The following is a 23,086-nucleotide window of genomic DNA, read 5'->3' as shown; positions in this document are numbered from 1 at the left end:
GATGGAAGTTATTGTACTTTTAACCTTCAGCCAGTAGTTGGATATTATTTAAAACACTCTTTTTGTTTATTTAAAAACATGAACTTGGAATCCTTATAAATTCTCATACTTTCATGTCATCTACTTCCACTATCTATGTTGCGTCTGTCATTACTGTGGAATAGATATACTGTCTGTGATTGTCTTTTAAGTTTATGAACATAAATACAGAAACTCATGAACTTGAAAACCAATTCATCCCCTTTTTCCTCATTTCACGCTAATCTTCATTACAGAAGAGTACTCATGATAACTGGACTGTTAGTCATTTTCTTTTACAAATAAGGGTACAAAATGTTGACTTCCATTTCCCATGACTTGTATTACTATTATTGTTACTGCTTATAGAGTCCATTTTGTGTTAACCTGGCAGCTTCATAATTGAAAGCCAACTGCCTTTGCCCATGGGGAAATCCCCTCAGAACCCTTAAATAGTGTTTGTACTTACTTCGCCCCTAAAAAGTTTCATGTGTGTTAAGTCAAGTGTCCCCTTGTAGGTACAGACATCAAGTTATTCGACATGACCATATATATATGCTATATATATTTAGTACCTCACAACATTTTGCTATTTTGAAGGCGAATGTTTAGCTTATTCCTGCATGAGAGTGCATGCTTGTATGCATAAGGTATTTGTAACTGGATCTGGTAAGCTACATGGATACTATTTTAGTGATTGTGAGCACAAAATCAGGGGTGGCAAGTGAGTTGAAGTATTCGTTCCTATACACTTGGCCTAACTTTCCTTTGTTTTAGAGCTTGAACATCACCAGCATATGTGCAGCAACATAACCAAAATAGTTCGTTGTTTCAGTTGGTAAAGACTGTATGAAAATAGTGCATAATTTCAATACCATAAAAGTCTTTTTTATGGTTACATATTTTTTACATTTGAAAATGTAGATTGCTTATCACCATTGCTGTTTGTTCATGTTCTAGAATAACCTGGTTATTAAGTAAGCCAACAGATAGTAAGTGTCTTTTTTCATATAAAGATATTTTTGACCTGGTGCTGTAATCAAGAGACACGTAAGTAGATTAAGCCTGAGCAATTGCATTACAGCATGCAGGCTACAGTATATATTCTTTTTGTTTCTCACTGAACTTCAATCTCTAGCTGTGAAGGCAGTTGCAAATGCTCGACTTGAGGGAATTGAGACAGTTTGATTTTCTTTTGATCCTTATTGTGAGAAGTGTTGTGAATAGGTTCTAACACTGTTATTCTCTGTGATTTTCAGTGTTGGAATTTTGTATTGGTTGTTCACAGAATTTCTGTGATTGCTTGTATCCTGACAGTTGTGATAATTCTTTTTATTTGTAAAAATGTGTATTTGTGGAGGTATTAGTAGTAGTGACTACACCAAGACTTCAAGTTAAAAAAAAAAAAAAAACTGCGAGTTATAGAATTTTATAAGCATCATGATTGCAGCAGAACCGCATAAAACAAATCATCATACTTTATAAAAGTATGATGATTTGTTTTATGCCTTGAAATTTTAGAGCATTGAAAGACTGTCATGCAACATTTTACTCTTGATGCAGTATAAGTAATTTACTTTTTTCATACATTATTTAAAAAAAAATTGATAACCAAGTATTGATCTGGAGCTGTTGCAGTATGGTTGTGATTACTGATGGAACACTTTAAAATCTTAAAGGCCTCATTGTCATATCATATGATGGCCTTCCAGTATGCGCTGATTGAAGTCTTGATGTGTTTTATGATTTGATGGTGTGTTAGCCAAACTCACAATGAAAGTTGTACTTTATTGTCAAACTTTGGTTCATATTGTTAGCTGTTGTGTCAGAATGTGCAGTAATTGTTGATATTTTGGTTACTCCTAAGGAATTGAAAAGAAAGGGTTGGGTACAGTACTCTCATACAAGAGTGGGCAAAGGCTGTTGTTCTATTATAAAGTGAGCCATGGATAGAATCAGACAAGACTGCAAGAGATATGACAAGTGCCGGTCAATCTGTTGACTATTTGGCTTCAAGCATTGGTATATCATATAGTTATTTATGTCTCCTATTCTGTTTATTTTTTACTTTCATCCTTCATTAAAAATTTGGTTGCCTGGGGTTGAAAAGGGACAATCATTATTTTAACTAAAAGGCCAAATTTCTGTTCATAATAGAACCCAACACACGCACACACACATACACCTATTGACTAAATACTGTATCATGTATTAAAGTCTACAATTACATATCCAGTGTATCCGTATATATGTGCTTTACACTGAATTTGATATACCCGTAAACATTAATCTATGCATTGAAAGTATAGTTATGTATATACTTGTATGTTATATGTACCCACAGAGAATATAATTGTAGATAGAAAGACATATTTTAATAGTGTACTTGTTGATTGATATACTGTATTCATTATACACTAATGTGTAAGTGAAGCTATAATAACTTATATTGTACACTTTATACAGTCTATTTTTATACTTGTGTACAGTTTACTTACACTCACTACATGTACACTTGAGTTCATTCTTACATGTGCAAGTGTTTTTGTTTACTCACATGTAAATGTAAATACATTCACAGTGTTTATTTGTATGTAAGTTTTGTTTTTATTAAATTCAAGTACATGTTGTAAAGAGTATATGTCAGTGCACATGAATTATGTTTATGTTTATGCACCATATGTACACTTATACATGTGTTCACTGTTATGCATATACTGTACATTACTGAATACATCTCATGTACTATATGTATTTTTTCATACTTTTTATTTACTGTGATGCACATAGTATCATTCATACGTGATATATGTATATACATATGACAGTACATTATATGAACAGACTTTTAATGCATTTTATACATGAAACTTACACACTTATTTTACAAGCATGCATGTGTACTTCCCCTCCAAAATTTTGTCCAGTGTGCTCATGTTCATATAGCTTCTTTTAGTGTTTCTCATTTTATGATGATAATACACTTTTGAGTCTATTGAACAACCCATGAGATACTTTTGAAATAAAAAGAAATATGTCTTGACACATTTATCCTCATCTTAGAAAATCCATTTGACAAAGTTTTTTGAAATAAGCTTGAGATCTTTTATCATCCAACTTGGCATTAATGAAACATTTCTTCCTCTCTTCCATTCAGGAGATGGAGACTTTGTTGGTTGGCAAGGTAGGAACTCGCCTGGCAAGTTCCCTCTCCACCAATCAGATCATGGCTTGATCCATCTCCATCAGTCAGTGCTCAGGAGTGAGCCATTTCTACCATTAAGAGAGCTCAAGATTTTTTACGTATCCATTCTTGAGCGTGTCAGGAGGAGTGAATCATATCCGTGGACGAGAACTCGGGATTGATGCACTTCTTCTAATCACAGCTCTCGACATTCCAACTTTAAAAATATCACTCGTTAATCCTGAGTCACAGAGAAAGGGGTTCATTCATGTTTCAAAACAGGCATTCAGATCAGTTCCTTATTATCCCTACAACAAAGAAAATAGATAAGAGCTCTTGATTCTTAATGTCAGATAATTTGATACCCATCATTACCATGCTTTTGCTTCTCAATCATCTGGAAGTGGACATTCCAACAGTTCAGAGCTCCTCCCCATACATAACAAATGAATAATCTGATGCTGTATTATTTATTTGTCCACTATTTTTCCCATATTTGGGTCCCATCAGCCCCTTTGGCATCATTTTTTCATATTTAATGTTGACAGACATACATGTTCTTCGTTTTCATAAAGTTATTCTTGGTGGTTTAGGATATTATTAGTTACATGATAAAAGGATGGATGCTAACAATTGTTTATAAACGAACACGATTCAAGTTAATATTCCTGGTATAGTATAGCTGATGTACATTAGTCTGTTAAGGGCCTTGGGGATATCTACATACAGTAATAAGATTTACTGTTTCAATTTGCAACACAGAAAGAACTGTAAGTATAATTATTTATTCAGCAGGTGTATAGGTAGATTATTTTTTCAGCAGGTGTATAGGTACTTGAGTATTACCTGTTAGTATTAACGTGGGATTATCATTTTTGTTAAAACATTAGCAAATACTGTACCTATTACTTGAGCGGCAGTAACAAGGTACTCAAGCGGGTGTTCTTGCATGACACTGAGCAAAACTGAGAAAAGTGTAGATTCATGTCTTGAGGGCAGAAGTGAGTGAAGAGTTTTTAGAAAATTGATAACTTAGTGAACTGGTTTTGGGTTTATAAGTTGAAAGACAAACAGCTTGTTGTTATTCAGTAAATTTATATTAGAAAGTTTTGCTGATATATTGTCATAAGGAATTTGAATCATACTCCGAGTATTAGTGTGAAGCTTAATTTTTTATTTTGTTTTTTAATATTTGTTCCCAAGAAAAAGATGAAAATTGGAGCAAAATAAAGAAGTTAGATTGCTAGGGCAAATAAACCAGGGTGTATGTAATGGGCCTAGACCAGCACTGCAGGTAAATTAAGCAATAAACATCTTAATTTCTCTTTAATTAGAAAGGATACTTGAATTATTTTTGTCATTTGTAAAGGAAGTAGTACTTTATTATACTGTTTTATTTAGGGGTCTAGCATCGGATATTTCCAGTAATCGGTGCCATACAGTAGTTTTGTTTTTCATGACAAGACACAAGTTATGCAAAAATGAGGTATAAGTCTTGTAATTACATTTTATAGAACTTGGAAATTTATGTAATGACTTAATAGTTTTCATTGTACAAGCATCCTCGATTTACAGCGATTCGACCTTACAGCACTTTTTCAGTGTTGTTAAGAGCGTTTTACTGTGCCACAATAAGTTGATACAGCATCAAGTTACAGCACCACTATAACTTGATACAGCATCAAGTTACAGCACCACAATAACTTGATACAGCATCAAGTTACAGCACCGTAAGTTCCTCGCTGGACGACTTGTTTTCGCGCTCGGCTGCCAATCCGGTGGTCCGAAGTTCGAATCCCGGCTCAGCCAACGCGGAATCAGAGGAATTTATTTCTGGTGAAAGAAGTTAATTTCTCGATATAGAGTGGTTCGGATCCCATAATAAGCTGTAGGTCCCGTTGCTAGGTGACCAATTGGTTCCTAGCTATGTAAAAATATCTAATCCTTCAGGCCAGCCCTAGGAGAGCTGTTAATCAGCTCAGTGGTATGGTAAAACTAAGATATAATTAATTACAGCACCATAACTCAAGTTATGGCTCTGAGAGTGCTGTTAAAATGCAGTTAACCCTCTTACGCCGACTGGACGTATTTTACGTCGACATTTTTTGTCTCCCGTGTGTGACTGGACGTATTTTGCGTTGACTTACAAAAGTTTTTTTTAAAATTCGCGGAAAAATACTTATAGGCCTACCAGCCTAAAACTTTTGAATCACACGCCTTGGGGGATGCTGGGAGTTCACGGATCAAGGTGTTGTTTTGTTTACAATCGTTACGCAGGCGCGCAAGCGCGAATTTCTTTCTTGCCGCACTAAAAAGTATCTGTGACACATCTCGGAAATTATTTCGTCACTGACATAATTTTTGTACCATTGTAAATTAGCCGTTACATGAAGTATTATATATGAAAATGTGCGCATTTTTATGTAGAATACAACAATAAAATACTCATGATTGTAGCTTTTCATATAAATAAAGATAATTGCCAAAATTTCAACCTTCGTTCAACTTTGACTCTACCGAAATGGTCGAAAAACGCAATTGTAAGCTAAAACGCTTATATTCTAGTAATATTCAATCATTTACCTTAATTTTGCAACTAATTGGAAGTCTCTAGCACAATATTTCAATTTATGGTGAATTTATGAAAAAACATTTTCCTTACGTCCGCGCGGTAACTCTTCCGAAAAAAATCATACATGCGATTGTGGTAATGTTTGCACCATTTTAAAATTAGCTGTTATATAAAGTTTTATATATGGAAATGTGCGCAATTTCATGCACAATACAACTAAAAACAACCCATGGTTGTAGCTTTTATCAGTTTTGAGATATTTTCATATAAATAACGATAATTGCCAAAATTTCAACCTTCGGTCAACTTTGACTCTACCGAAATGGTCGAAAAACGCAATTGTAAGCTAAAACGCTTATATTCTAGTAATATTCAAGCATTTACCTTCATTTTGCTACAAATTGGAAGTGTCTAGCACAATATTTCGATTTATGGTGAATTTATGAAAAAAATAACATTTTCTTTACGTCCGCGCGGTAACTCTTCCGAAAAAATCATATGTGCAATTGTGGTAATGTTTGCACCATTTTAAATTAGCCGTTACATAAAGTTTTATATATGAAAATGTGCACAATTTCATGTAGAATACAACAAAAAATAATTGAAGGTTGTAGCTTTTCTCATTTTTGAAATATTTGCATATAAATCACGATAAATAGAAAAAAACCACGTTCGGTCAACTTTGACTCTACCAAAATGGTCGAAAAACGCAATTGTAAGCTAAAACTCTTACAGTCTAGTAATATTCAGTCATTTATCTTCATCTTGAAACAAATTCGAAGTCTCTAGCAAAATATTTAGATTTATGGTGAATTAAAAAAAAAAATCTTTCCTTCCCTCCGCGCGCGGATTCTCCGCCACAAATCTCCGAAATACGTACGCCCATCTCCGGAATACGTACGTCCCATTCTCGGAATATTTGCTCCGTTTCATATTAGGCATTTCATAGAGTTTTATATATGAAAATGTGCGCAATTTCATTTAGAATAAAACGAAAAATAATATTGCATATAAAAAATATATATATAAAAAAATTCGACATTCGGTCAACTTTAACTCGTCAGATATGGTCGAAAACTGCAATTGTAAGCTAATACTCTTACAGTATAGTAATATTCAATCATTTTTCTTCATTTTGAAAGAAATTGGAAGTCTCTAGGACAATATTTAGATTTATGGTGAATTTTTGAAAAAAATATTTGTTTACGTCCGCGCGTTACGAATTCATGCATTATTTTGTGATAATATTTTCTCTGTGTTGCTTTTATTGTTTTACAATGTGTTATATACCAAAATGATCGCAATTTAGTGTACATTATAAAAAAAAAAAAAGTTACCTTTAACCGTTTTGCGCACAGCGCGATTTGAATACAATTATATATGAAATTTCGTTTTTGCGCTATCATATATCGCATTTATTTATATATGATAATGATAATTTTTTTCATTTCTGATGGTTGCATACTAAACTTCAGGCAATGACAAAAAAAGGAGCCAAAAATGAACTCTTAATCTTGAAAACTAAGCGCGCTGTGATTTTTTGAAAAAAATATTTTTTCCGCTTCCGCGCTCACTCCGAAATGCCTCCGGCATATGGGAGACAATTTTTTATTTACCTCTCCGGCGTAAGAGGGTTAACGGCAAAAAACCGACTTAAAGCGGAAAACAACTTACAGCTAGGTGCTGGAACGGATCCCCCGCCGTAAGCCGAGGACACACTGTAAATCCTTTGGAATTTATAGCTAGTGCTTTCGCTTTCATTTTACCACTTAGAAAAAGTTTGAATGAATTTGTACAGGATAAGCAAGAGATGATAATTCCACTATTTTTACATTTTACTTGTGAACAGTTTCACTTAGCGTTTCTACATTTCCTTATGAATTTTATATGACTTCTGTAAGGGGAGATCAGTATGTAATAGTGTACTTGTATAATTTTGTGCTAGATAGCGTAGAAACATTAAATTTTCTTTATTTGGTTATGACTGCCTAGGCTCCCCAATAGATTGTAACATATGCTCTATAAATTTGGAAGGGACTGTGAATGATTAGATTTGTTTCATAATCTTATATGTTGAACAAAATTCAGTCCCTTCTTTGTATTTCTTAAAGTTCTCTAATCCCATATTGTTATAGATTGTAATTTGGGAATTATGTAAATGCTGCTAAGTACTTATTGAACTAGAATTGTTGAATTTCAGATAAACAATTGCTAGAGAAAGTAAAATAAAATTTTAAATAAATTTGGGCACTGGAATGATGATGGGGTTGAAGATACTACTGTATTACAGTTGGAGAGTTCTACAATATAAGAAGCAGAAGACTTGTGGTATACTAAGGCTTAGTTTTTTATAGTTAACTGAGGTTGTTTCAAAGGTTAGATTTTTATATTAGTTATTTAAAGTTTACCTTGAGGGTACTGTAATATGTAAATCAGAAAAACAGTTAAACCTTGCTCTGGTACAGTCAGGAATTTCTATTCAAGCCGTAACCAGCCCGAGAAGAGTCTACTTGAGACTCAGAGGTCTGGAAAAACTAACCCCTATTAATAATAATAATAATCTATTCAAGCCATTGTAGAAAAGCAGTATTTTTTATAATTTTGTGAATATTGGTGATATTTAGTAATTAAGTATGTTAGGTAGGTTTTATAAAGTAACTTCTTAGATTACAAACTTTTTCATAAATTAAAATGAAAATAAGGACAGATTTTTTTTTTGCTGGAATAGCAGAAGAGAATAGGAGATCGTTTACAACATTTTGTTAGAATTTAGTTTATTGTAGCATCAGCCAAACTATTTTGAAGTCAGTTGAAAAGTTTATATTGTCTGTTTGACATCTTTTTGTGTAGAGAGACAATTGATCTGCTTGTTAACAAGTGGTAACAAGGACTAATAGGAGGATCTTGAAAGATTATTAATGATGAAATAAATACCAGCCAAGAAAGTAGGAGAGTATAAACTAAGTCACTTCAATATGTTTGGAAACTGCTGTATTGATTAATGAAATACTACAAAACTAATTTCGTGAGTGTGTATAAGGGAAGTTCTGTGGGTCTGTGGTAAGTTACAGGTATAGCATCCATCCTTGAGAAGGCTATTTAGGATTGGTGATTCTTAGAAACTTTAATGATAACAAGAACTTGCTATGATGACTTTTCTGACATTAAGTAAAATTTCATGATCATAATCATTTATGCATATATAATGATTTATATCTAATATCTTTTATTGGTATTATTATTATACTGCTACTGCTACACAACATTTGTTTTTGTTGTGACTTCTGAGCTAGCCAAACGTAATGTGTGGGAGAGGCAGGGAGAATTTTTTTGGAGCAAAATCTGTGTACATTTTCCGTTACACTTTGATGGATTTAAAAAAAAGAATTGCTTTGTATATTTTGCAGATGATTCCCATCTTATATTTTTATTGTTTTTATGTATTTATTTATTTTTTGGGTCTGATGCCGACTGTCCCTCTTGTCTGGCTTTGCGTGTGTTATGGTCAAATCCACTTTGTAAAATGATGATGGGAAGATGCTGCTGCTTGTTCATGTGCATGCTCATCAAAGCCATGGTCTTTTTGGTCTTAATATCTGCCCTCAATTGTCTTTGTAGTACTGGCTTTTCAAGAAAAATTTGAAAGAGTTCTCTGATACCTCACAATCTACTTGGCTTTTTCCTAAGCTTCCTGATGCAACTGTATTGGCAACTATCATATGAGGCTTTCAACTTTTGAGTTAAATTCACATTTTATTTTATTTTTATTCTGTTTCTTATTGCTATTTACTGTCTTGCTGCCATGCCAGTCATTAACTTGCTTTTGTATTGTACATTGAGAGAACAGAATTTTCAGTTTTGTTGCCAATTTTTCAGCTTCATAGTTTGTCTCTTCATGACAAGAGCTCAATTGTTTTTCCTTCATTAACATAACTACCTCCCACAGGTCCTCCAGGGATGAATCCTCGTATGGCAGGTCCTAGGGGTCCAGCTATGGGTCCAGGTCCAGGCATGGGACCCATGGGTCCAGGAGCTTATGGCCCAGGCATGAGAGGTCCACCACCTAGCAGTATGGGTCCCAGTGGACCGGGCGGTCCAGGAGGACCAGGACCTGGGGGACCAGGGCCGGGGATGCCACCAATGAGTATGGGAGGACCCGGCCCAAGACAACCATGGACACCAAACACATCTACTGTGAGTATATTTATATTTGCCAAGTTGTGCGTAGCTATAGAAGAGGGTCAGTATTTTATATGTGCTATTTATTATATTTCTCTTGTTATTTATATTTATTAATAAAGTTACCAACAGCAAAAGTAAATGCCCCAATGATTTAGGTATGAATTCCAAAGTTACCAACCAGTCATTTTTCCATAGTACTATATGATTGATTTCATCTATTATTTTTTATATATTGGATTTATTTATAATAAAAATTGTAGGACATAGTATATAGCTCTTGTGAAACTAGTTATACATAAGAGCAATTGATATTAGTAATCACATTTAAAAGTCATTGAATAAACGATTGCATTTATTATAATTTTTTGCAGTTGCATTCAACAGAGGTATGGCAAACCAGCTTAGATTGCCATCAGAATAATGTGTAAATTTATCTGAATGTTCCTATCTGAAATACTGTAAGAGAATCTTTAAATAAATTTCTGATGGTTGGGAACTTATCTGGGTTGAAAGTCTTGACTATTTGCATATAGTTCAGGATGTGAAGGCTTTGGTGCTGCAGTAGCAGAAGTATGGAGAATTTAGCTAAACAATATATGTAGCATGTGTGTGTTAAAGGTTTTTATTATGTGGAATCTTGCAGAATATATGGGAATAATAACAAGCAGTCAAAATATCAGTTAATTGAACAGTAAACACTTGCCTATACAGGAATAGGAATATTAAGGGCTCAGGAGTGTAGTCAAAACTGTTGTAAAGTTCTTTTACACCAGAAACTAAAGTTTCAGTTATGGCCAGGATCATGAACATGACCTGAAGAGAACCTTACAGCACAAGTGTTGACAAAGCTATTATTGAGGTGGAAGGTAGAATGCTTATTAGCGAGGCAAGGAGAATCTTAGGCAGAAGAAACTTCGATAACGATTACTTAGGTAGAGACGAAGTCAGCTTGTCCAAGGCTAGGATTTGGTGGTTCACCATGATAATGTGAGACGTCAAGTTACAGGATTCAAGTTCTGTTTTGGTCATCTTCAACAAACCTGATTTCATCAGGTAATCTGTTGCCTAAAGTGTCCATTTGCCTTAAAAACTTCTGTGTGGCATTGACTTTTTAAATTGTAATGATCAACATTCTGTAGATATGACACACTGCACAGTATTATGATAACTTATCATTCTATGAGGATCTGCTGTACCACAAAGAGGCACCATACAAAGTTGCCTCAGTGTGCCAGACCTCCCTATATTTATTAGATTTAAACTCTTGCTTTATTTGACATATTTGCATCTTGTGAAACTTACTTTGCAAATAAATATATTTTCATTTTGAACGCTAATAATGTTAACATAATAACTGGCAGAACACCTAAAGAGTTGAAGGTAAGCATTTCCTCTCTCGACTCTGGTTAAAAGTGTTACTTGAACAGGAATCTAGCTGACTTGGAGGAGGCTCTCATTGTTGCTAGTTTTGCATGTGATGGTGGGGAGAGATGAGAGAAGGATAACCATGGTCAGGCACAGACCAGGGAAGGAGAGAATAGTTGAGCTGGGCTAATTGAACATCTCATTAATTAAGAATGCATCAGGCAGGCAACTTGGGCTATGGCTGTTTGGAGTACTTAATGCAAAGAGGTGATCCATAAACCCTGATTCAGGAGTTAGAAACATCTAGAGATGAATTTGGTGGATGGTAGAACCAAGCTCTGGTGTAGAGTGTAGTACTGCAGGGTAATGTGAGGAAGGTGATTATGGACAAGTTGGAATTTTATCTTCCTTGTGTTATATATTTATAGACTTCTGCTTCCTTCCTAACACTTGTTCTCTCTGCACTAGCCATGGAGAAGGAATTGACTGACATGGTTTGGGGGCTAGCAGAGTACTGGTTAACAGAGCTCACTTAAAGCTCCTAATTTTATTCTCTAGTCAAAGATCCGACAAACTGCATTGTGCTTTGGTTACCAGTACTTAATTTAACTTAACTTTGTTAAATTATTACCAAATAATGATATTTTGAAGCACCCAGCACTGTTTCATTACCAGTAAAAATCTAAAAGCACTTCACACCAGGATGAGGTATGTATAGGCCGAGACTTCATGGCAGGACCGTGTCACTGTTACAGTTAGTGAAATTGCAAACAGTGAATTGCCACATTATAACTATGACTGCCATCTTTATGTGCAGGGATGCTTTTGTCTTTAAAGTAATTGTGCAGTTACAGGAGTTTGGTTTTCTTTAGTACCAGACTGTTGTCAACGAGGTTAAGATCTTAAATATTGTATTGCTGAGTCATGGGCCAGATTAATAGAGATGATATTGTGCCAAAGAGTGAAGCAGTTCATTAAGCAGAACAAAGTAATGAAGGGCAAAGGAGGATAACAATGAATGCTACTTTATCCTGATGAATAGAAGTGAATACTATGAGGCATACCAATTATTTTTCAATTAAGTTTGTACCTGACACTGGTTATTTCATACAGAGTGAGCAGATTGTACTATTTCAAAAGTGATGTGTGTAAGGCGAGAACTTTTCCAATAGTTATCATGTGCAAGACTATTGTAAGGTTATTAATGCAAGATGTTAATTTGGCATTTTATGTTCACTTCCATTAAAGCTGTCACTCATCCCTTCATGGACATACTTTCATTTGATCAGTCACCAGGATTCAAAATTAGTAAGAGTAACACTGTATGTTATAGTGAAGTTTTAACCACACATTGCAACTTGATAAGCTGAAGAACTACTGTCATTTCACTCTTTAAGTTGTGATTCATTCAACATTGGTCAAGTAAGGGATTTGTTTGTTGTGTGCATGTACAACATTTAAGTTATTTTTATTCCATATATGAAAACCTCATTTTGCTGAGACATTCTATCTCCCAGCCCTTTTGATGAGGTCAGTCACCCAGTGTTGTTCTCCCTATTTTTAATCAGTGGGTTAAAAGCAGCTGGGTAACCATGTTAAGTAGCATTCTTAATAAGCACAGTAAGAGGTTGGTATTTATAAAACAAAAATTTTTTTTTATCAGGGTATGCTCATGTATTTGATATGCCTAGGTGTTCTGACTGCAGTTTTAGTTGTCAAATCAATCAGTCAATCATTTAATGATATGTGGTACATCTTGAATAGTTACAGTATGAAAATTGTGTTTTGCCTTTTACTGCACCTCCAATCTACTTCCTTTCTTCAGTCTTGCTGTCCAACCACTCGAACTTGCCTTTTTCTTTTTCCACTGTCTGAGGCCCTGAATGGCTGGAAGTTCCTAGTGCTTGGTTATATAGCTGAATTTTTCATAGGTAGAAAAATTAAAATATTAATTTGTTTTTGTGTTTATTCTCTGGTATTAATTTTTGTATAATAATTTTTTCCTATTTAAAAATGCTAAAAGAAGAATTTTGACTTATGTATTACTATATGTGTTTTAGATATTGAGATTTGTTTCTGCACAAATATTTTATTACAGCAAAATTTCCATTCTTACAGCCTATGAGTTACTCTTCTAACTCGCCTGGGACCTATGGTGGAATGATGGTAAGTTTTTTTGTTTGGATTTATATAGTATAATTAAATAGGTATACAATCACAGAAGGTTATTTTTTAAGATTTTGCTGGTGTATGTAAGATTTGCAAAGAACAGGAAAATTAAAGCATGTTTTGCAAGTTTTATTAATCATCCAACCAGTCTTTCCCAGAAAAGCATAAACTGTAGAATGAATTCTAGGACATTTTCATTCTCTGGATATTCATTCTTTATTCTAATTCCTTCATCTGCATAATGCTTAAGTCTAATATCTGTACACTTTGGCAGCTTACAAAAACAAACAGACACAGTCATAACAATATAGACATTGCTTTGTTTGTAGTACATGTTCATGTTTTAAATACAGGCTTAGAATAAGTTTTAGCTGCCTTTTTGAGTTCATGACACATCGGTAGTAATTCTATGTGCTGTTGATTTAATTAAAAGGTCTTCCAATTTCATTATTGTAACTTCAGAATGCTCATCTCAAACACTGATGTTTATCTATGGCTTATTTGAATTAGTTACTCAGATGGGGCTTAACATACACTTACACCTAAATGACCAAAATATACTAAGAAACATTAGTGAAGCATCAACAGCACTAGTTGCTCTCCTCTTTGAGCAAGATTTGCAATAAGAAACACCAATTCTTACATTACAGTTGCTATAACCATTCATTCTTGAAAAACCAAAGTATGTGCCTATAAACCAAATTTAGAAAAGGAATGAATTTTACATTAGTAGTTTAACTATTTTCATTTGTTTACTATAAGGGATACCAAAGTTTCTGGGACAATACTTGTACAATAGAATTCTAATTGTAAGGATGGGTTTATGATGAAATACCTTTAATCAAGAGTACCAAACAAACTGGAGTAATCAATCATGAGTATGCATAAGAAATGAAGATAGTCTTCTTAAAAGATGAACCTACGTAAAATTAATGAAGTTATATTATTAATCATTAGAATATCACTAGACTTATGTAAAATTATACTTGTAAAAAGAATTTACCTTTTTTGAAATCACTGCAATGAAGAGTTATTCAACTACAAAGTTGAACTAAATCAAACCAGCTTTATATCATGCAAAGTAAATTCATAGCAAGTAATAAATAAAAGCAATAGCCATGAAGGGAAAAGTGAAACACAGAGTGGTTGCTACCTTTCGACTTAGTGTCCTTTACTTAGCAGACTAAGTAAAGGACAGTAGGTCGAAAGGTCTAGCAACTACTCGTGTTTAACTTTTCCATTCACCATGTTCCATGTCTTTGTGGTTCAGTTTTATGTACATAGCAAGTAATAATAATAAAAAAAACACCTCCCTCAGCTTCAGACAGATTGTGGGGACCCCCCCCCCCCCCCCCACACACACACACCACACACACACACACACACTACACACACACACACACACACACACACCACACACACACACACACACACACACACATAATTCCAAGAGTTGACAATTAGTTTCAAAACCATTTAATAAATGCTGGATTCATAGAGGAGCAATAAAGATAAAGAAGGAATTGTGGTTGAATTAGGATAGTTATCTATAGCAGATGCAAGCATTGTGTATAAGGGATAATACTGGATATTTTTGAACTTTGTAATAATGATATGATGACTGAGTAATGCAGTTTTTAAAAGTAAATTGTAGTGAGAAAATATTTAATTTTTTTCTTTATTTATAGGGTCCTCCGGGTTCAGCAGGTCCACCTGGCCCAGGCACTCCAATAATGCCCAGTCCTCAAGGTAAGTCCTGACGGTATTAGTGAGTAAATTACTTTTTTTCATAGGAAAGTGAATATGATTAGATTATGTCTGCAAGCAATGTAGGCTTAAACTGTTTGTGCCATTGCCAAACATTCTTGTATTGTGACTAGTTATAGTAGACATTGTAATGTCAAATTTAACGTATCTAGATTTAATTTTGAGTATTCTTTCATCTGGCCATTATTTTACCCTTTCTCCTTTTGAAATTCCTTGTAAATTTTACTATATTTTGTAGTTTCTCTCTCTCTCTCTCTCTCTCTCGTCGTTTCTCTCTCTCTCTCTCTCGTCTCTCTCTCTCTCTCTCTCTCGTCTGCTCTCTCATCTCTCTCTTCTCTCTCCTCCTCGGGCTCTCTCTCCCTTCTCTCTTCCTCCTCTCTCTCTCAGTGAAAAATCAATCAATTTTAATAAACTTTTATTTTGACTTTTTATACATATTATTATGTTTTAAGAGAAGAATGAATCCTTGTAATTTATATGGTTGTGAAGTAGGACTGGTTTTATAAATAACCTTTCTACCAATGATAAACAACCCCAGAGGTATAAGAAATGTATATGATGTAGTACATATACAGTCTCTACCATTTTGGATTATATGGGATGAATGTTGATTTACATAACCTTTTAGAGTGTTTGTCAGACCTGTATTTGAAGTTAACTCAGATTGAATCGGTTTACTTAGTTCATAATGGAGTCTGTTTTGTAGCCAAATTTTAGGAACTATAGATATAAGTTCAGTCCTGTGAGATCCAAAGTGAAAATTCCTCTAATTTTGTTACTGATGCATTTTTTATATTAGTGTTATTCAAAAAGTATTTCAAACCTGGTGGGCTATTACAAATAGAAATATGACAACAGATGAATATTGCATTGAACCATTGTGAACTTTAAAATAGTCATACAATAATAATAGGAATTTTGAAGAATATTTGGGTAAAAATCTTGATAAAATTACAAGGTTGGGGCTTTAGTCAAGACACAACTTTTCTTTTTTTCTTTGTGTATTGAGTACCCAGCGACTGAAGAAATTCATAACCTCTTCTCATAAAGTATCCTTGTACCTGGGGAAGTGGCAACCACTTTCGACAGCTATCCCTTATGACCCCCATTTGAAAATCATTTAAAAAGAGCTAGCCCTAAATTAATGTGTGTCAGTAATTGCAATAATGGAAGAAGAAAGGAAAGGATATGTTATGGCAAAGTTTTCTTGGAAATTTTTACTAAGCTAAGTAGGTTCCTTTAGAGCAACTTTGTTGGTCTTGAGTCTGGTTCTTTCTGAATTCAGTGATCCTTAGTAGCCTTATTCCATTGTCTCAGTTTGTGTTAAAATCTCTGTAGAAGAGGGTACAATAAATTTTAGGATTGTAAATGCATCTTCATTGGGTTTTTTTATAGATAGCTTAAAAATAGCAAAATCCTGGTTATAACTTTGATCTTGTTGATGGTAGGTCAGTATTAGGAGTTTTGGCAGAGTTTATATCTAATAATTGCATACCTATATTGCTAAGAAGAACCATGTTATATTGAAGAGAATTCAGGTACATGTATGAATTTATTTGAAAAAGAAATGGCTTTATTTTGTTGTCTTGTTTTATGTCAATTTTCTATGCTGAGTGCCCTCAGATTGTGTTCATAAATATAGCAGATCTTTCAAGTAAATTTTAGTCAGTTACCCTTACAAATTTCATGTCAACAAGTAATAAAATAGATTTTTATTTAATAATACAGTAACATAAAAAGTTAGTATAATGACCCCAACTTTGAGCTTACTAAATAAAAACTCTGAGTTATAAGTGTTCACAAGCAAAATTTAAATAATTAATGAAGATGGGAATCCATAGAGAGGGATAAACATCTGGTTCTGAATGCAAATTATTTTCATATTATTAGTATTATTATTATTTTTGCTTATTTATTCATTTTATTTATTTATTTATTTATTTATTTATAGGTAGTTTGGTCATAAATTTCTGTGTGGGTATTATCAGGCACAATATGCATATAACTGGTGCCTGATTGTAGGTGGCATGAACAGTTGCCATAAGCAGTATACGTTCTCTGTACGCATATTTATGTATGAGTGTATGTATACATACAAGTATATGTAGGGTGGCCTATAAGAGGAAGCTGATGGCTGATAAAATATACGTAGTGTAAAGGTGTAAGTAGTTATAAAGTAACTTGAAAATCTAATAAATCTAGTACTTCAAAAGGGAGGTCGTAGGATACATGGAAAATATCTTCTCTAAATCCTGTTACATGTCTAAGATTTTCCTCAATGATTTAATTTTTCTGGTTTTGTCTGCTATTTATAATATCCTTTGGAGAGAGCTTAATTAAGTATGTACGTACAAGGGTACAGAGATGGTGCGTGACATGCTCCTTCTTAGTGACTTCTGGTAAAGCGTAATAATGTTACAGGGGTTATAAGTTTATACCACCCAATGTGTACACTAAACTAACATTCAGGTTTACATATTACCAGAGGTGAATATGTTGTTAGGATTTTTACACCCTCAGAATAAAAGTGAGTACTGTACAGTATATGATTACATTAATGGGATTGTGATAAAACAAATGTAGCAAAATCAAAGCAAATTACTTGTGTATTTTGTAGTATGGAAACTGATGTCCTCTTTTATTTATTTTTTTAATATCAATATTAAAGGTATGAATCAGTTGAAAATAAACAATACTTAAAATCTAAACCTAAAATCGCATTCTTTGGGCCTTGATTCTGTTTTATTGATCTTGGGAATTTGAAGATATTCTGCCTTTGGTAAATATCTTGACAGTTTCTGTTGTTATAATTTGTCTTGTTTCTGATGATCATTTTCAACCAATTGTTATGACTCTTCCTTATATGCCTTATAGACCAGGTTAATTTTTTTGTTAATTATAATACCAGTTTTATTGAAATTAATAATAATTTGTAATGCAGGTCATATATAGGTATAGTGTATTGTGTCCAGTACTGCCTTTCTCCCTTTATTTCATACCTACCTGTGAATGCTGGCAAATATTCATAAAATAAATTTTCTAATTGCCATTGTATTGTGGACAGAGTGCAGCAGTGCACAATCAATTTTGCTTCTGAGTAGGTATGGATGACCAACATTGTGCCTTGATTTTTATAGTAAAATTTCCATTTCCCATTGACTATGTATTTTTGAGGTGAAGCAATTGCCTTGTATAATCTACAACTAAACTGGAAATTTAAATTTCAAATTTCAAGCTAGTCATGATGAAAGAAAGTTTATTAGTACATAATTATTTATTTCATAAATGATTTTTGCAGTTATGCAGTGGTATTTTTTAAATTGCTTAGAGTCTGATTAATTGAAGGGGTTTATTACCCTTGATATATTACAAGTCAACTGTTTAGTAATACTTTTTGTGATAACCTCAAAAGCAAGGTCAGTTCAATTGATACCTGGTATTGCAGGCTCAGGATTTAAGCAGGTAGATTATCCATTTGTGGAGGAAATTAACTCGACGTTGCTTCATTTTAGAGTTAATAGAAATAACAGTGATAACTTCTTTTAGGGTCAAGTGGAGCTTTCTCTCCCGCCCGCCTGCCTCCCACCCCACGGCCAGGTATATACTTTTATGGGGACTTGAATCACTACTGCACCTCAAAGCTACACTGTAGATCTTGCTTGTCCTCTCTGAACTATCTATCTCCCCTTATCAAAAGTTCCTCATCATTTATTATGATTGTTATTGTTATTCTTTGTTTACATTTGACTTTGTTAGTAACTATGGGCTGTCAGTTTTCAAATGTTATGGTCTGCTTTGTGGGATTATTTTGAAAGACAGATTGGTTTCTATTATTTGTATTGTGTTATGAAGTTTTGCTTTGTTATCATAAAGAGATGAATACTCTGAAGTGAGACTCTAAAGCAGATTGAGCATGTGAAGCACTGTTATTAGTTTGTGTCTGTGTTGTGGACATGTTTCATTTTCCTTTTTGTGGACGTACCGTTTTCTTTTTTTGAGACGCTTGAATGGATTTTTTTTAATTGCCATGATAGTAGCATTCATATTACTGTTCCATGTTCATTATTCGTTAACTTAACATTTCTGACTGACTTTTCTCCTCTTAAGGTACAATGACTGTGCTTACTGTTTCATTATATGTATTGTTCTGTTTAATATGTTTAGAGAAAATAGGGTTAATATAAAAGTTAGGGTTTGTTTAATCAAGCATTGTCTAGTATTTTTGTGCAGGACTACAGAGGTTTTCTCCAGCATAGCCTCACTACTGTTAGATTATATTAGAAATTGGATAAAATTTAGGCCCATGTTTTTTGTTTTATGCGATTACTGTCCCAGAACTTAAGAAATAAGTATAAATTAGGTTTACTCCTCTTGCTTCCAGTACTAACGACGCTCTGTTTATAAACCTTTTAGGTATTGATATCCACAGCAACACTGGTAGCATGCTTATGATAACCAAGTATATGGCACCTATTATATCTGCAAATGAAAATTTTGTTCTACTTTTTGCTTTTATGAATGACGGGAGTGGTTCATATTGAGTTGTTAAAAATTTATCATCATGTGGGCAATTGTCTTGAAGCTAGATTTATATGTACTTGACGTCATATTTTCTGAATAGTTCAAGTGTATTTGTATCAGAGTTCTTCAGGTGTGCGTAGGGATAGAGATTTTTTTTGTATTATAGAAATGCCCGTAAAGGAAATTGGATTATCGAGGGAGTTGTGTTATGTTAGCTCTACTTATTTTGAGCCTTCAAGGAATTAAAGAGTTAAAAGTCAAGCAAGGGATAGTAGTAGTCTGGAAAGTACTAAAGGCGTTACTGCTACATTTGTAATCTCAGATGAGTGGTGGAAATTCACAGAGGCTCTGGTGTCACACTGTGTTGGAGGCAGTGATGGTAGCATACTGTAATCTTAACATTAATTCATATTTCAGTTGGGACCATAGTAGCGACTGGTGTTTATAGTCTCCTTGCTTTTTGAACAGTTTTCTCCCAATAGCTAAAAAGAGATTTATAGTCATTATTAGGCACTTACTATTTTCTGGTTTGGAAACAAGATGAATAATACAAAGGGCTTCATGAAAAAATAATTGGCTAAATGGAGGTAATGCTATTTACCAACTCTGAAACTATGGAAAAGAGTAGACTTTTATGTGGTCAGAGTGAAGCTCAAAAAACTACTGATCAATTGAGTGGGACTTTGGCAGATGTTGATGTTAAAGAAAGGGATATTGTTTCAGTTAGTGAATGAATGTGTATAAGAGAACTCAGGGATAGAGTACTTTGAGAAGTACTTTTATTTTAAATTTATATATTTGCACTTTACTGAATATATTAGAAGATTTTGGAGTCAGGACCCCTTATACATATCAAGTGGCCAGTCTGTGCAAGTTAACTTTGTAGATAAAAGTACATTTGAGTCATTATCATCTACCACTGCTTTTAATTTTTTATCCTTGTCTTTAAGGGATCATCACATACAATGTACCTTTTGCAGCACATTGCAAGTGTTAAAGGTTCTTTGCACTGTCTCGTCAGTTCCAGTTGTGGTGCTTGGAGTCTTTGAGCTCTCATTACTTCCCATTGGTCTGTTCCAGTTTATCAGTTCAATAGCCTTGAATGATTTATTTTTCCTAATTTTCCACATTTATGACCATATTCCTCATGCTAGCCTTAGGGTCTACTAGAAATGGATAAATTACTATTATTATTAGTAATAATAATCTTCTAGGTGGCATTTTATTATAAAGAAATATTATTTCCAAATATAGTACACACTGTCTCTCTTTTATGGAAGCAAGCAGAAAGATAGTCAACATTTTAGTTTAGGAATTCCACATGAAACATAAAAGTAGGTTTACAGAAAATATTTGGAAAATTTCTCTGTCCATCTAGTTAAGGAAATTTGTGAATTACGCCTACTTTTCCTTTACAAAATTGGGCCAGTGGAGATCCTTTAACTTGCTTTCTCATAAGCACACTAGTGAAGTGAATTTTCTCTTGCAAGTAAAGAAATGCATTCATTCCATTCTACATGGGAAATTTCTTAATCTTGCCCATATTATGGGCATTCAGATTGTTGCATCACTTGTAGTCTGTATATTCTCAACATTCATTGAGCAGTGGCTGGTTATTCATCTCCAGAGAATTCATATTGTGTAGTATAAATATTAGTTACATTTTTGTGTTAATTTTTTGCCTTTAGGACAGAATGTTTAAAATTTGTATTCACAGTTTATTATGTAAAAGTGTTACAATCACAAACTTTAGACACTAGTCTGTGAAGTCAGTATTTTTATTGCAACATGTAGAAAATGTTTGATAATGGTTATTTGCAGCAGATTCTTGTTTTTGGGCTGTTTTAAAGATGTAACTTCAAATCACTGTAGATCTTATGTTGGCAACATATACAGTATAATTGCACTATTAGAAATAAGACTTTTTCTAAATACGTACTGGGTCACATTAGAAAAAGGACACAGTAGCTGCTTGCAGTGAGAGACTGCTACAGTGGAAGCTTTCTGTAATGGTAAGAGTTTATCCCATTATTTTCAGGGAAAAATTGGCCAGTTGCAGAAAAATCTGGTATTGATGTTATTGTGCCTCATTTAGCATCAGACTGCAATTGCTAGCAAATGTCTTTTGTTTCATGCCCTTTTTATCCATTATTATTGAGGAAGTGGTCGTTTATGGAAAAAGTTTGAATTATGTTGATTTTAAAGCCATGTATTGTTGGCCAAAAAACTGGTGGCAGAGTTTCATAATTTTTCGTTCACCTGCCTGACGCACGATTCATGCCTTATTTATCTATTTTTCTTTTATAATATGGAAGAAATCTTATGTAATGACGTTAAAAACAGTCACTGATATCTTTAGAACATCTTTAGAACATCATGTTATGTTATTGTGTAAAACTATTTTCCATATAGCAAAATTGACATGAACGAAACGAAGTGATAAAAAACGTCATATCACAACCACTGATATACATTACCAAATAGATAGGAGACACCTATCACTAGTAGTATCGCATAAGCATAGTCCTTAAATTATCATTTCAATATTAAGTTGAAGGTAGTTTAACGATTCCATTTGTTACATTTTACAAAAAACATAGGAAACTCACAAAATGCTATCAAATTAAAAAAAAAAAAATGATAACCTAACAGTGGGAACCAATGCGACCTCACTATTGCTTTTGATGTCGTTAAGTGCATGGGAATCTAATGTCAATGTGTCATTTATCGGTCTAAGAAACATCCCTTTCTGGGCGAGAGCCAATTATTGCACTGCATTTGGTGCAAACAGGAGTGATATCAAGAAAGCTTACTATACCGGAGAGAATCATACATAGATGAATCAAATTATTTGAAGAACGGCAAAGTTTAGAGCATGGGCCTAGAGGTGGCTCCTCGAAGCACCACAAGAGAGCAAGACAATACAGTAGTGTAAGTGTTGATGAACAACATTCATTTGTGAATTTTGAATTCTAGTGCCTCGTCACGATATTGCTAAACCAGGAATCATGACTAGCTCTACGCCTGTGACTGGTGTCTGATGAATACTGTAGATGGAGAGGAAGAGATTTTTAAAAATACACTTGAAGTCTTTGATAGGTGTCTAATGAATAAGTCTAATGAATAAGCACTTACCTTTAATGGATGAGATATTCAGTTAGGCTTACTCTATTTGTTTTATTTTTCATCTGTGGCCAGTGAATACCACGGATTGGGAGGGAAACAGATTCAATGATGCATGGATTTTTTTTTCTTCAAAACCTAAAGAATACGTTTTATTGGGAGATACTTGCTTAACATTGGCCTAT

The 23,086-nt window shown here is 33.8% G+C and overlaps 1 protein-coding gene across 1 annotated transcript in view; it reads left to right on the top strand.

Moving 5' to 3' along the window:
• LOC135195520 (single-stranded DNA-binding protein 3-like) overlaps nt 1-23,086 on the top strand; it is a 226,354-nt gene that overhangs the window by 176,315 nt on the left and 26,953 nt on the right. The window contains 5 exon segments of the mRNA XM_064221758.1: nt 3,176-3,202; nt 9,721-9,968; nt 13,440-13,487; nt 15,179-15,239; nt 18,804-18,854. Of these exon segments, the coding sequence (XP_064077828.1) occupies nt 3,176-3,202; nt 9,721-9,968; nt 13,440-13,487; nt 15,179-15,239; nt 18,804-18,854 (435 nt within the window).

Source organism: Macrobrachium nipponense, chromosome 16 (genome assembly GCF_015104395.2).
Source record: "Macrobrachium nipponense isolate FS-2020 chromosome 16, ASM1510439v2, whole genome shotgun sequence".
In the NCBI taxonomy this organism is placed as follows: Eukaryota; Metazoa; Arthropoda; class Malacostraca; order Decapoda; family Palaemonidae; genus Macrobrachium; species Macrobrachium nipponense.
Note: the sequence above shows the minus strand (reverse complement) of the source record. Positions and strands in the feature narration are given on the sequence as shown.